At 38.3% G+C, this 13,854-nt stretch overlaps 1 protein-coding gene across 1 annotated transcript; it reads right to left on the bottom strand.

Annotated features, from left to right (window-relative positions):
• Positions 1–7,449: 7,449 nt before the first annotated feature.
• Positions 7,450–8,745, bottom strand: LOC133452744 (erythroblast NAD(P)(+)--arginine ADP-ribosyltransferase-like). Its single transcript, XM_061732350.1, has 2 exons — positions 8,686–8,745; positions 7,450–8,256 (listed from the first exon to the last, which is right to left on the bottom strand). Exon 2 carries the CDS (start codon positions 8,233–8,235, stop codon positions 7,519–7,521), a length of 717 nt encoding a protein of 238 aa, XP_061588334.1. The 5' UTR covers positions 8,236–8,256; positions 8,686–8,745; the 3' UTR covers positions 7,450–7,518.
• Positions 8,746–13,854: the final 5,109 nt, after the last annotated feature.

The following is a 13,854-nucleotide window of genomic DNA, read 5'->3' on the forward strand; positions in this document are numbered from 1 at the left end:
TCACAGGGGATTTTGTTTGTGTGGTAGATCCTGACTTCTGGCACCGGCTTTGTTCAGCCTGCTGCCGGTACATGCAGCACAGCGGCTTCTTCCATGATGGCTCCTCCAAAGCATGTAACTGTCCTATAACACATTTCTGTTTTGAAATATTTATGACGAAACGTTTTATTTTTCAGATTACATGTAATGTATTAGTACAGAATTCTGAGTACCAGTAGCTATATCTCTAGTATACAGTGAATAAAAGTTGATTTTATCATCAAAGGATGATTCATTTTCTTGTATGAAGAAGTGAAAAACCTGAACCATTTCCATGCAATGATTTTCAGGAAACTGTTCTTGTCTCTTTTGGCAAGACCCGATACTAATCTTAACTTTTATAAATCTATCTGATGTTTTCTTTTCATGGCATATTTTAGTTATTCGCAGCAGCGTTCACCGGGACTGATACGAAGGCAAATATTTCTCTTCTATCTGACCACATAATTTGAGAGACAAATGATCAACACGAGATAAAACTGCTTTACATATGTACCACGTAGCTGGAAAAAGCGAGTGGCCTATATTTAAACTTTCAGGAATCAATCAGACAACAAGGCAAGGCAAGTTTATTTGTATAGCACAATTCAACACAAGGTAATTTAAAGTGCTTTACATCAACATTCAAAGCAGCAAGACACAATTAAGCAGTAAATAACAAATAAAATTAAATAAAATGATAAGAAAAGAGGAAAAAATAATAAAAAGCACAAGTTGTTAAAGGGCAGTAGAGTACAGCAGGTAAGTATTTAATTTAAGAATACGCTTCAGTAAACAGTAATGTTTTTAGGCCTGATTTAAAGGAGCTGACAGTTGGAGCAGACCTCAGGTCTACAGGAAGTTTGTTCCACCGGTGAGGAGCAGAATAACTGAACTGCCTCTCCTTGCTTGGTTCTGGTTCTTGGGAACCACAACAAACCAGATCCAGATGAACCTCAGGGGTCTGGGAGCTTCATAGGAACTAACAGATCAAGCATGTATTTTGGTCCAAGACCATTCAGTGCTTTGTAGACAAGAATAAGCTGCACCACCTAGCCTTTTTTTTCAAGGTCTGAGGAAAACATTTAGTTTTAGGAACTGTCAAGTGGAAGTAAAATAAACTGCAGTTCATCAACTTACCACTAGGGAGTCGATCTCCTTTGATCCCCATGTAAAATTGTCCATGTTTGCAGCCGGCCCGGAATTGCAGCACATTTTGCAGCACACAGCCTGTTCAAGGCAAAGGAGAGATACGCTAGAGGGCTCATTCTTTTTGGTTTGGAACGCTTCATCTTACATTATTACTAGAAAACTTAAAATGTATATGAATTTTTTTCATAAATCCTGCCTCAATCCGGCCTCATGCTCCTTTAACAGTCTAGTTCAAAAAACTATTTTAGTGTCCATAGCTAGATTTGACATCCAAGACAAGAGTATGGTGGGTGAATGTAACCTCAACAGGTAAAATTATATAAAGCCACACATTTTTTGCACTATGGTCAGTCAATACCTATGATCAATTACTGCTTAGCAGTCTCTTGGCTTGACTTCTGAATTGTGAATAAAGACTTAACAGTATATAATGATTCTTATTTCAAATATCACATTTTCGTTGTACTATCAGTTGTACTAACAGACCAACACTGATAAGGTATTGAAGGGTCAGCGGACTATGCTAAGCAGCAGGCAGCAGCTACCTCGCCTACTGCTACCCGGCTCACCAGCAGACAGCGGCTCCAGCTCATTGATGCCCTGGTGACAGTCACACCATCCAGCTCTTCCAGTTGAGCCACCCTTTAAAAGAGCATGAGGCTCCTTTTAAGAAATGAGACTCTATAGCGCCACCCTTCACCACGACGGCCGTCAGGGGTACTGCAGCCAACAGTGAAGCCGGCACGGGGGAACGGGGAGAACGCGCATGCAGCGTCATTTGACGTCACATCCGCAGCCCAGCGCGGGAACATTTTGCAGCACACAGCCTGTTCAAGGCAGCGGAGAGATACGCTAGAGGGCTCATTCATTTTGGTTTGGGATGCTTCATCTGACATTATTACTAGAAAACTTAAAACGTATACGAATTTTTTTCATAAATCCTGCCTCAATCCTGCCTCATGCTCCTTTAAGTTAGCTTGTAGCATTTTGGCCTGATTAATTAAATAATCTGGGATGTCACTGGGTCACTGTTTAGCCTTCCAGAGGTTTCATAGGACACTACTGATTTACACCGTCACAAGTACAACAATTATTCAACAAGCGGAAACATTTAGAAGCAGGATATTTCTACTGCTTCAATCAATGCCATTGTGTATATGTATAACTTCCAGTATAAATATCATTAGACTAAGGTTGCATTTTGCATTTATTTGTTCTTAAGGTATTTATTACACACAACATATGATGTAGTGGAAACCTGTAGTGGAAATCCTGTTTGGATTTTTAAAGCGTCTTCTCAGTTAATTATGCACTTATAATAAAACAATGACTTAATTAATATTATGAGTTATAAAATTAAGAGTGAATTAAGTATTGAAATTATGACAGTCATATAAAAACGTGAAAATTCACTCCAAAAATTCAATCTTTATTTAATGTGTTCACTTGGTAAACTCTCTGTTTGTAGAGTGAGGTATACCACAACAGCCTCTTTGAACAAACAGTGAGATGATGAATATTTGATGGGATGCATGAGAGGCTGGACAACAGAGAAACGTGTGAATTATTCCACCACTCCTGTTCGTTCTCTTCTCAGAAGAGGCAGCAAGACCTTCTGCTCAACGACTCAAATCTTCCCCCCACTGCTTATTTAGATGAGCTCCGTTCTTTTGTAACAGGTTAGTATCTTGGATTGTGCTTCGGAATCAAGGTGTAACTTATATATTTTATTATATATTTTATTATTATATAATTTATATACATTTCCAGTGCTTTCCTGACTTTTTTCAACTCCACATTTCAGATTTGGATAACTGTCGTCTTCATTTCAGTCACAAAATGAGCAATGCAGCGCACAATCTGTCAAGCCTGCCTGGTATTGCTGCACACCATAGCATGCTTTTAACTGTGGTCTCCATGTCACTGAACAGCATCCTGAGTCTACCCTTGAATAGTTATGTCTTGTGGTTAATTTTAAGAGGAGCCAGTGGGACGTTGGCGTCAGACTTCTTTTCTTTGAACCTGGCTATGTCTGAACTTATTTCCTCTTTGTGTGTCATTTTCTATGCTCTTTACATGAGAACAGAAATATTGCTTCTTTTTGAAGTATTTATCTTTTCAATGGGTTTAATTTTGACGCACCGCCCTCTCTTGCAGTGCTGCATCTGTGTTGAGTGTTATTTTGGGGTTGTCCACCCTGTGTTTTTTCTGCGGTACAAACACCTGAGGTACAAAGTGCCCATTTGTTCTGTTGCCGCGCTGATAACCTTGGCCTCCTGTTTCTATTGTAAGCACACTTACTCACAGCCTCTGTATCTTTATGGATATTTTATCCAAATTCTGTTGTTCTTTTTTGTAATGCTCTTCTGCTGCCTTGCGGTTGTTATTGCTCTTAAACGCCCAGGACCTGGAGCAAAAGCCCCGGAGAGGAAGAAGAGCAACAAAATGAAGAGAAAGGCCTTTAAAATAATTATGCTGGTTATGATTTCAATGGGCATTAGTTTTTTATTATATGTAGCTACTATTCCGCTTCAATGTTGCTTGAAACCAATACATTATACTGGAATCATGAATATGTCCATGAGCTTAGCTTTAATTAGTGGATTTACACAGCCACTCCTCTACCTCTGGAGGAATAGAAAGTTCCCCTGCATAAAAAGTCTCTAATGTGTTTGTACAGTTTTGACACGTTGTTCCTTTTCCATGGGGTTATAACTGCTACAGTGTAAGTCAACATTCTTAATTGGCTTAAACTACTAGAAGTGTAACTCAAACAGGAGTCTGAATTATTTCATTGCTACATTTGATTGTTAGCTTTCTTCTTCTTTTAGGTAAATTGTCATTATTGAATATAATATATCTTTGTTTTAATCTTTAGATGATGAAGGATCCACTTGATATTTTGAACTTAATCACCTAATTTCAATGCACTAACAGTGTGGACAGTGCTTTACATCGTGATTTGAATGCGCGCTAACACACGACTATGAGACGGCATGTATTTGAGGATTATTTGCGTGATACATTTGCAGATTGTGCAGATGATGCAAATCAAACATGCAGACATCACATCTTATATGACCATCCAACATTCATCTTTGCTTATTTAAAATTCTATAATTTATAACTCTGACAAAATAGTACTTTTTGTCTTTGAAAGACATTTTCTATACGTAGAGAGGTGGAAAAACAACCAAACACACTCCAACTTGACACTTGAGAAACACCAATCAGCTGAACATGCACATGTTTGGACTGTGAGGGGAAGCTGGAGAGAAAGCTGGAGCTGGAAAGAGAAAACCCGAGCAGACTCCAGGAGAACATACAAAGTCCAGGCAGAAAGACCCAGCTGGGATTCAAACCAGAAACCTTCTTGCTCTATTCATAGGCTTTGAATATGAATGATGTTATTTTTGTTGTTAAGACAGCTGACTTGTTAAAATAAACTGATGACAAAACTTTACTTGTCATGCTTTTTTGATGACATGGACTACTAACGAAATGTAATAATGAAAGTCATGAAATAACTGACAGTCACGTATATTGGCCGGGTTTCCCAGATCCGACCTCTCTTAAGGATTTAAGAAGGTTCCAAAGAAGGTTTCAACTAAGAAGGGACCCTAAGATACGGGTGTTTCCCAGATGACTTCTTAACACCGTTCTCAGGACCGCTCTTTAGTTTTGCTCTTTTAGAAGCTCTTTGGAGGAGCTGTTCTGAAACCATATCAATCGATGCCAGGCAAATCGATCACCGATCACTATCAGCACATTTTCACACGCAGCACTGCTACCTAACGCACTAATTCCCTGCTGCCTGTGCGTTATGTGTTATAATGAAAAACTAAGATGATAAATATACTTTAATGACCCTTTTTCATGATGAAAACAAGACTGCAACTAAATAAGAAGTAGTCTTGGTGAGAGAATAATGAAGAAATGTATTGTTTTTATTAAATGTGAAAGATGGAAGGACAAATTAACTTACCGATCAGCATATAGGACCACATTGTATCCTCCTGACTAGTAAAACAGAATCCTTCACCTCAAAAAAATATTCTGAAGTTTATTTAGCTGCTTGACCTTTTTCACTATGAAGCAGAATCTTGCATTCATCAAGGTTGTATTTGCGGGTGTGTGGAGACACGCAGCGCTGCTCCTCAACACCAATCACCCGGGGGATCCCAGCCATGGCGTGGAATCCTTGGTGGACCTGGCGGATGTCCTCCCTTGTGCTGGGCATCTTGATGTACGCTCGGGCATGGCGCAGGAGGGTCGGTGTCACGGCTGCCGCACTCCGTGACACCGACGCCTTGCTCAGTCCGGTGCCGTCCCCCACCACCTCCAGGAAGCTCACTGCGTAAAAACGCAGTGCAGCCAGTAATTGGACCTCCGGGCTCAGGGAGAAATTGCACCGGGTTGCCCTCCGGATATGTGGAGACACCAACGTGATGAGGCGTTGTATCTCAGCCCGTGGAAGCCGGTACCTCATCTGGACAGCCCGGTCCGACAGCACGTCCAGGGGATTGAAGTGCTGACGCACAAATGCGTTCATATAAACCGTTCTGCTTCGCGCACAGCGACGCGGTTGATTTTCGGCGAGAATATGCTGTATAGCAGCCATGGTATCTCACACGTGTGATTTTGCAACACCTTTATATAGAGCAGTGGATGAAGTCTCCCTTAATGAGGTTCCAGCTGAACTCAATTACACCTGTCAGTTGCCTGATGTGTTAAATGTGGCAGGTTTGGAGGGTGGATGTGTTTTTGATGTGCCCTGAAGCATTTTTGAGTGTGGTACATTATCTCATATGTGCACGCAGATGTGGGATGTGTGCAGACAAAATTATGATAAATGATAGTCATGATGATCGTTTGATCGTTTTATTTGTACGTAATGCATAAAACATATACAGGAACACATAAATCTAAAGTATAAAATAGATCAAAATTTGTGCGGGTTGTATTGTTTTAATATCTCATTGCTTGGTGTAATATTGATTTGCCTGACGCGCCTGGATCTGTGAGTCATTGTTCACTAAGATGGTTGTAAAGACTGGGTCAGCAGCATCTTTCATTTCCTTCTTAATGAAAGAGATTCTTAAGCTAAGAGCAACTCTGGGAAACGTGTTTTTCTTTCACAGGCTCCTTAAGAAGGTTTGAAAGAAGCCTGTTAAAAAATAAAAATAGTATTTTGATTTATATTATTTCATTTCTACAAATAATTTGCCATTGAGTGCATATGCCTAAACTTTAGTGATTAGCAGAGGAATTAAATAATTTAAGACTATAGTGTCTTAAATAGTGCAAGAGGTGGAAGTGACTAAGCATATTTTTGGGTCATGGGAGTTTTATTTTCCAAGAAATGTGCTGTTCCTCTAAAAAGTTTGAAAAACACTGCAATAGAGCAGGATTTTCAGGTACCAAAAAAAATCTTCATGAACTTATTGACTGGAAAACACTTTTGCAAAGTATTAGGAATTATGGATATATTTACAGGTACATAACTTAAGTCCCCAAGAATGGAGGCATTTCCCTTTAAAAATCCATAATTCTGAAGTGATGTCATTTTGTGTAAAACCTCTCATTTTAAAGTAACAAAAAGGATATACATTCCTCATCTTATTTCAAAACACTCTGGTGTATTGAAGAAAATTCATAAAATTGCTGTCATTGTCCAAATAGCCTACTTTGACACAACCATAGATTTAAACATTGGAAGACTGCACCTGCAACATGCTAATATAATGCTAGTGGTTACAGAATTAAATTAACCCAATCTAGTCGGAAGTAATATTTTGTGTAATTTTAATGTCACACACAGAATACTTCTTGTGCATCTCCCTTGCCAGTAGATGGCAATGTTACCTTTATTTTGCATCTCCAGCGTGCATCCCATTTCGTTTTTGCACTTCTGAGTTGAATAATTAAACAAATATAAAGCTGGTGTATCTCCACCCACTACATCTGGGATTTAAATGGCACACATATTTCACTGAAGGTTGCCATAAGTATTTTATAGATGCACTTTTTCTTAAACACCAACTATTGTTTAATATATGTATGTATTTCAGATTAACTGAAAGTCTTAATGTTGACCTCGGAAAAGAAATATTCAGAAAATACTCACTTGCATTTATTTGTATAGTTCCTTTCAAAAGTCATTTTAGCTCAACATCCAGGAGCATCTTTAGTTAGACTTAAATTCAAAACACACAAACTAACTAAATTTCATTGAGGCAAACAGGTTAATGTTGCTAAAACATCGGGGGGGGGCAGACATACTTTATGTTTAATAGAACAGAGAATTAATCTGTTCATCAGCATAAGACAGCATCAAGTGACAAGAATTCAGAAAAATGCACAATTTGAGTTGGACAGAGTTCGTGTGCTCTTCACTTTATAAACAAAGTCACATTTGAGGTTTTTCTTCTCAGATTGCCGTTCCAACTTTGTGACTTTAAAGACCTCATAAGGGGGAATCAAGACTTCTCTCTCCGACTCGCCAAGCTTGGAGTACAGAGAAATGTCTGCTCCGAAGCATGTGTAAATCTCATAGCAGGTTTTATCACCAAATTTGTCAGGACGAGGGTACCAACCCATTGAGCTGGAGGTAAACGAGCCAAAGCGAACCTCCTTGTTGAGAACATCTTGGCTGAAGTACTTGTTGACTCTGCGGAATCCTGTGATGCATCTTTGCGCTTGAGGTTTGAGAGAGTTGAGAGCTTGGAGGGCACTTGAGAGGAAAAAGTGCAGTGTATGATACCCAAATGTGCTCTTGTACTGGGATCTCTGTGTTCGAACCGCTTCGTTGAACTCAGCATAGATTGCAGGTTTGTCAAGGGTGTACATGTAGATGGCCATGATCTGTTCCTTTCCCAAGGTGCCAAACTGTTTCTTTCCATGTTTACGGTTCCATTTCTTGTTGTAATACTTTTCTGCCTCATTCCAGGCCAGAGAGTAATTTTTGTTCTTGTTCCTTTCATTCAGCAGAAACTCAGTCTTCACCTTTTGCTCCATCTTGTCTTTACAGCCAGCATACATGTCGTCGACAGAGTTTGGAGCCATATCCAGTGGGATGACATTCTGCTGAAAGAAACATGCATAATGGGTTAGATGGGGAAATAAACACTTGCATAACCTACAGATATCCACACAGAGTTAAATTAAACTAAACCTCTCATCTCATTATTACTCGTTACCTTTTCAGTCCCAGCAAAGACCCCAAGCATCAGGAACACAGCTGCCCTAATCACCGCTGTAGCCATCTTCCAAACAGCACACAAAACATCTGTTTCAGCACAATAAACACACTTAAGCTTTTCTGGCACAAATTATCATCTCATTTGATTCCACATTTCTGGAACGTAGATTTCACACACACTCAGTTTGATTCAGTAGCAAATCGGTTTCAGCCCCTTCACATTTTCACTACCTCTGAATTTAAACAGTCATCTGTTGCTCCGTGCCTGTTTTAAACCTGGAAATGGAGGAAATCATAACTTGTTATACATTTACCAGAGTTCAGAACTCCTACTCGGTGGCGTCAACTTCAGAGAGGACTGCTATTGCTGGTTACCTTGAACCAGCTGTAACTTATAGCAATCAGGGAGGGAGTTCACAGACATGCTGGCGGCTGCTTACAGGCCGAGGTCACGTCCTGTCATGATTCTACTACATGTACTGACACTCAGTGTTTATTTTGTTAGATTTGTACAACTTTACAAAGTATAAGGTCTGTTTTATTTATTGTGAGGTACACAGTCACCTCAAACTCCAACCTCAACCTAATGTAAATTCATGCACATGTGGTGACATGCTGGTTTTATAAAATGATTCACTTGATTTGAAGTCGTTGACAGTGCCTTAAGATCTTTTGTTGTATTTTGAATTGCTTAAACTGACCGAACACATTCGTTAGTTCTAGTTAGAATCACAGCACCTGCTGTAAATCTGTTTTTATTTTTATGTCTTTTTTAACTTGTTTTTTTTAACCTACTTTTGTCATAATGTACAGCACTTTGGCTACCCCTGTGGTTTTTAATATAAAGTTGATTGATTGATTGATTGATTGATTGATTGATTGATTGATTGATTGATTGATTGATTGATTGATTGATTGATTGATTGGTTGATTGATTGATTGATTGATTGATTGATTGATTGATTGATTGATTGATTGATTGATTGATTGATTGATTGATTGATTGATTGATTGATTGATTGATTGATTGATTGATTGATTGATTGATTGATTGATTGATTGATTGATTGATTGATTGATTGATTGATTGATTGATTGATTGATTGATTGATTGATTGATTGATTGATTGATTGATTGATTGATTGATCGATCGATCGATTGATTGATTTATTCATTCATTCATTCATTGATGGATTGATTAATCACAGGTGTCTTCTGTCTTGCAAGCAGTTAGTCTGGCTAGAACAACAGTTGTAGATTTTATTTAGAGTCTCTCACAGCAACCACAGCACATCTCAGGTGAGTCGCCATGGCAACAGACACACCTACCAAACCAAGTCCACTACACTATTCTTAAGTAGCCAATATGAAATATAGTATATAAAAAGTCAACTTCAAGTATACTGCCTCAGTTTTAGTATAAAATAAGTATCCTTGTAGTACACTAAACTGCTTTTTGCTAAGGGTTTGTATTCATCCCTGTATAAATGTCATCTCCAGACTATGTAAATATTTTAATGTTGCGTCAGAAGCCAATGTTTGAAATCTCTGTTCACTTGCAAGTTGTGCAACTTTGACAAGTTTAGCTTTGTTGCTAAAAACATAGGGAGAAGCCATAACTACAAACCTTTAATTTTTGCTCAGTCTGCTACCTTTGTGTGGCGGTCATAAAAATATTGCTCTACCATGTCAGTCTAAATATTCTTTGTTGCATAACATCCAGGTTAACCGAGTCTTCAATTCACATGGGACACTGTGTCAGCCGGTTGACTCAAACAAGACCTTTTCCGTCAGTCTTATATTTTTTATTTTTTATTTATACTAATTCCTTCTTTTTGTTTGTTTGAAACTGACTGTATGCTGTTTGTATATGTCATTTGTAAATGAAAGCTGCGCTCCATATGTATGTTTACACAAGTTTCTACTTGTGTTGATACAGTAAAACCTGTTTGGTAGCAAGCTTGTGAAAATACAAACACAGTTAAGTCATTCAGATGGAAAAGATGAAACTGGAGAACATTTTATTTAAGGAGTACTCTCATAGTGCTGGTAAGTTATTAAAAATTGAACAATTTCCAACCTTGCTTCATTTTGTTCAGGGTCACAGGAGGATCTGGAGGCTTTTGTAGATCTTTAAAGCATCTCAATATTCAAATATTTGCTTTGGGGTTAAAAACAGTAAACAATAAAAGGGTTTAAAACATGTAAAGGAGTATAAATAGTTAAAAGTAACGTTGATGTTCACACAGTTCATGGGTTAATTAAGCAAGTTAAAAAAAAGTTAAAAGCGACTCCTCCCTGTGTTTTTTTCATTATGTTATTATTCCTTTACTGTGTCTAAAAAGCAGGATGAAATACATTTTAATGAGTACTATATAACACGTGTGTTACTCAAAGTTGCCACTGGAGGGTGCAGTGCGTTCAGGTAGTACACTTGAGTCACTGGAGGCAGACACTGGAGAATAAATCTTGCAGTGTCTTGAGTTTTACAAGTGTTTAGTGATTGTGGGAAACTTTAACATCCATGTTAACAACTGCAGTAAAATGCAGTGATCAAAAGTCATGAGAAAGGACTGTGAAATATAAATGGAGTTTGGAAGACACCTCAGAAATGTAATGTTGTTTGTGAATATTTGTTAAAGCAGAATAAATCCTGCAGTTAGTTGCTCGGGTGTTTAGGCTCTCTGTTTTATGCTAACCAGATGTATCACCGCAGCCCCCTGATTCCAGCCAGGTCAGGAAGGGGACAGTACATTCAAAGCCAGTGGTGATCCTGGATTGTTTTAGCCACAGATGAACACACCCCTTCACAGCCCCCACCACCAACAGCATAAACCCATTGTCAGAACTAGTAACATTCAAGTTGGTATGCCGATGTGCAATTATTTATTTATGATCCTTTTTTCTTTTTTTCACAATTTCACAAAATCTAAAAAATGTATCGGAATAAATGTCGGCTTTATTAGCATTGAGTGAGACTCACTCATTTCAATAAATTCACAAGCTCTCACGCCACACATGGCATTCCTTACGCTGAGAAATTAACTTTTAACCGCACAGTAATTCCAACAGCACATCTTACAAACGACCCCAAGGTAGAGTGTTTGTGTGAAATAAGAGTCAGGAAACCCGTTCTTGTTTGCTCTTTTAAAAAGTATGGAGTGACTATTTGCACCAGGGAACAGCTGAGCTATTCACAGCCTGTTGACATTGGAAAACAGATGCTTTGCCCATGCGTATGTGCAGCACTCTAAAATTGGAACCATCATAGCGTCTGAAATTCCATACTTCCACCCTAATGAGTAGCAAAAACAGTATGTGAGATTTTTTAGTGCGTCCGAAACATTAGTACGTACACAATAGTATGCACTATCCATACTCATTCCAGAGAAATGTATTAGTATGGATTGATGGACACTAGCTAAGCAGAAACTTCCCACAATGCAATGCAGCAGTGTTTGGTTGCTGCACAGATACGTATGTGTCATAAATATAATATTAAGTATAATAATATTATTATATAATATTAATATTATAATATTCATATATAATAATATTGTATAATGTCATCTTGTTTGGGCCTGGATAAACGGGAAAGAGCGGAGCGGTGCGCTGCTACTGCTGCTGTGACAGGAGTTGTTACCATGGTAACAACTCCCCCTCCCAACGGCAGGAAGTGCCGTGTGGCTCTGAGTAGTACGTCCAAATGAATGCATACTACTGATATTTATTCAAAAGTGTGCCGAATTTAAGTATACTTTTTGATTATATACTGTTTAGTGTGGCATTTCAGATGCAACGATGATGTCAAACAATAGAGCCAGGCAAACGTCTGCTCTCACACTTTTGTATGAACAATTTTTGCTCTTATGTGTGTGACTATTTGCACCAGGGTACAAATAGCAAGCCCCCACCAGCTGAGCTATTCACACCCTGTTGACATATGTAAACAAATGCGTTGCCCAAGGGTCAGAGCAAAGCTACCAGAAGTAGATTAAGGATGCCTTGAAGTAGAACCAAGCATCAAGACTTTTGTGTTCCTTCAAGCTTTGTTTTGTGTATTTCCCCGGCGTAGAAATTAAGTACATATAAATATCAGGAAATTTGATTCGTGGCCAAATATTAACGTCCATGGACCACTGGTTCTTCGGGTAACTGTACGGGTCACTGTCAAGTCCAACTGCCTTTAATTTAAAGGGGACCTATTATGGCATCTAATACCTATTTTAAACAGGCCTTGAATGTCTTAAAAACAAGCTTTTGATTTTTTTTGCTAAATAAATTAGAAATTCAGCCTCTGAGCCGTGTCTTTATCTTCCCATTCTCTAACCTCATTATCTATGCGGGATTCTGAGTGGGTGGGGAGGCTATGATAATGAGGCTCTGTGCTGATTGGCTGCCTGAATGACGTGATACAACGCTACGAAAAAATGGCAGATGCTCCGGTCGGCGGAGCTAGTTGTGGGCGTGGTTTCACGCATCAGAGGCCAACCGATGTACTGTAAATCGCGCCCGTCGTTACGTAACGAAAGGGAGCAGAATCTGAACGGCTCGTAGAAGCCAACTCAGACTGGATGGCTCATCCGGGGGGCTGTACAGACACTCCAGAATTTGGTTGCTTTCCTCCTTCTCTGAGTTGGCAGGCTGAGACCACTTTATATATGTTAAAGCAAGAAAAAACTTGTTTTTCATAATAGGTCCCCTTTAAGTCGATAATCCGCTGTTCTATTCCGTCCCTTGATGACCGCCAGGATGTATGTATGGAGGTAGATTTGTGTCTTAATTATTCAATCAAAACAAAGATTGCTTCAATCAAAAAATATATTTTCAATTTTCAAAAAATTCACTTCAATCAAAAAAATATTATAATCTGAGAAAAAAAGTGTTTGAATGCAAAGAAATATTTGAGACTCAAAAAAATGCATTTGAACACTGTTTTTTCTTATTGGAAATGTTTTCTTTGATAGAAGTGAAGTTTTTTTTGTTTGAAGCAACTTTCTTGATTGAAGTAGTGTTTTTTTGTGTTTGGGCCATATTATGGGACATTTGTGTCTTTATCTTTTAATCAAAAAGAAGTTGCTTCAAAAAGAAAACATATTTTCAATAAAAGAAAATCACTTCAATAAAAAAAAAAAATTTCAATCAAAGAAAAAAAGTGTTTAAATGAAAAAAAATATTTGAGACCCAAGAAATTGCATTTGAACAATTTTTTTTTAATTTAAAATATTTTATTCCGATTTGAAGTGATTTTTTTTTTGATTGAAGTGAAAAAAATGTTGAAGTCTTTTTTTTTATTATTGAATCATTTTGACACAAATATCCTTCCCCAAATATGCTTCCCCATTGGTCAGACCAGGGTCAGACATGTTTGAGTGTCTACCAACGACGTCTTTCTGACAAGCAAGTTATGGTCCCCAGCAAGACCTGCGTGAAGCTGGTCCCCCACCCCGTGCAAAACTCAGTAAAAATATTCTCAATCGTT

This window comes from Cololabis saira, chromosome 1 (assembly GCF_033807715.1).
Source record: "Cololabis saira isolate AMF1-May2022 chromosome 1, fColSai1.1, whole genome shotgun sequence".
Lineage (NCBI taxonomy): Eukaryota > Metazoa > Chordata > Actinopteri > Beloniformes > Belonidae > Cololabis > Cololabis saira.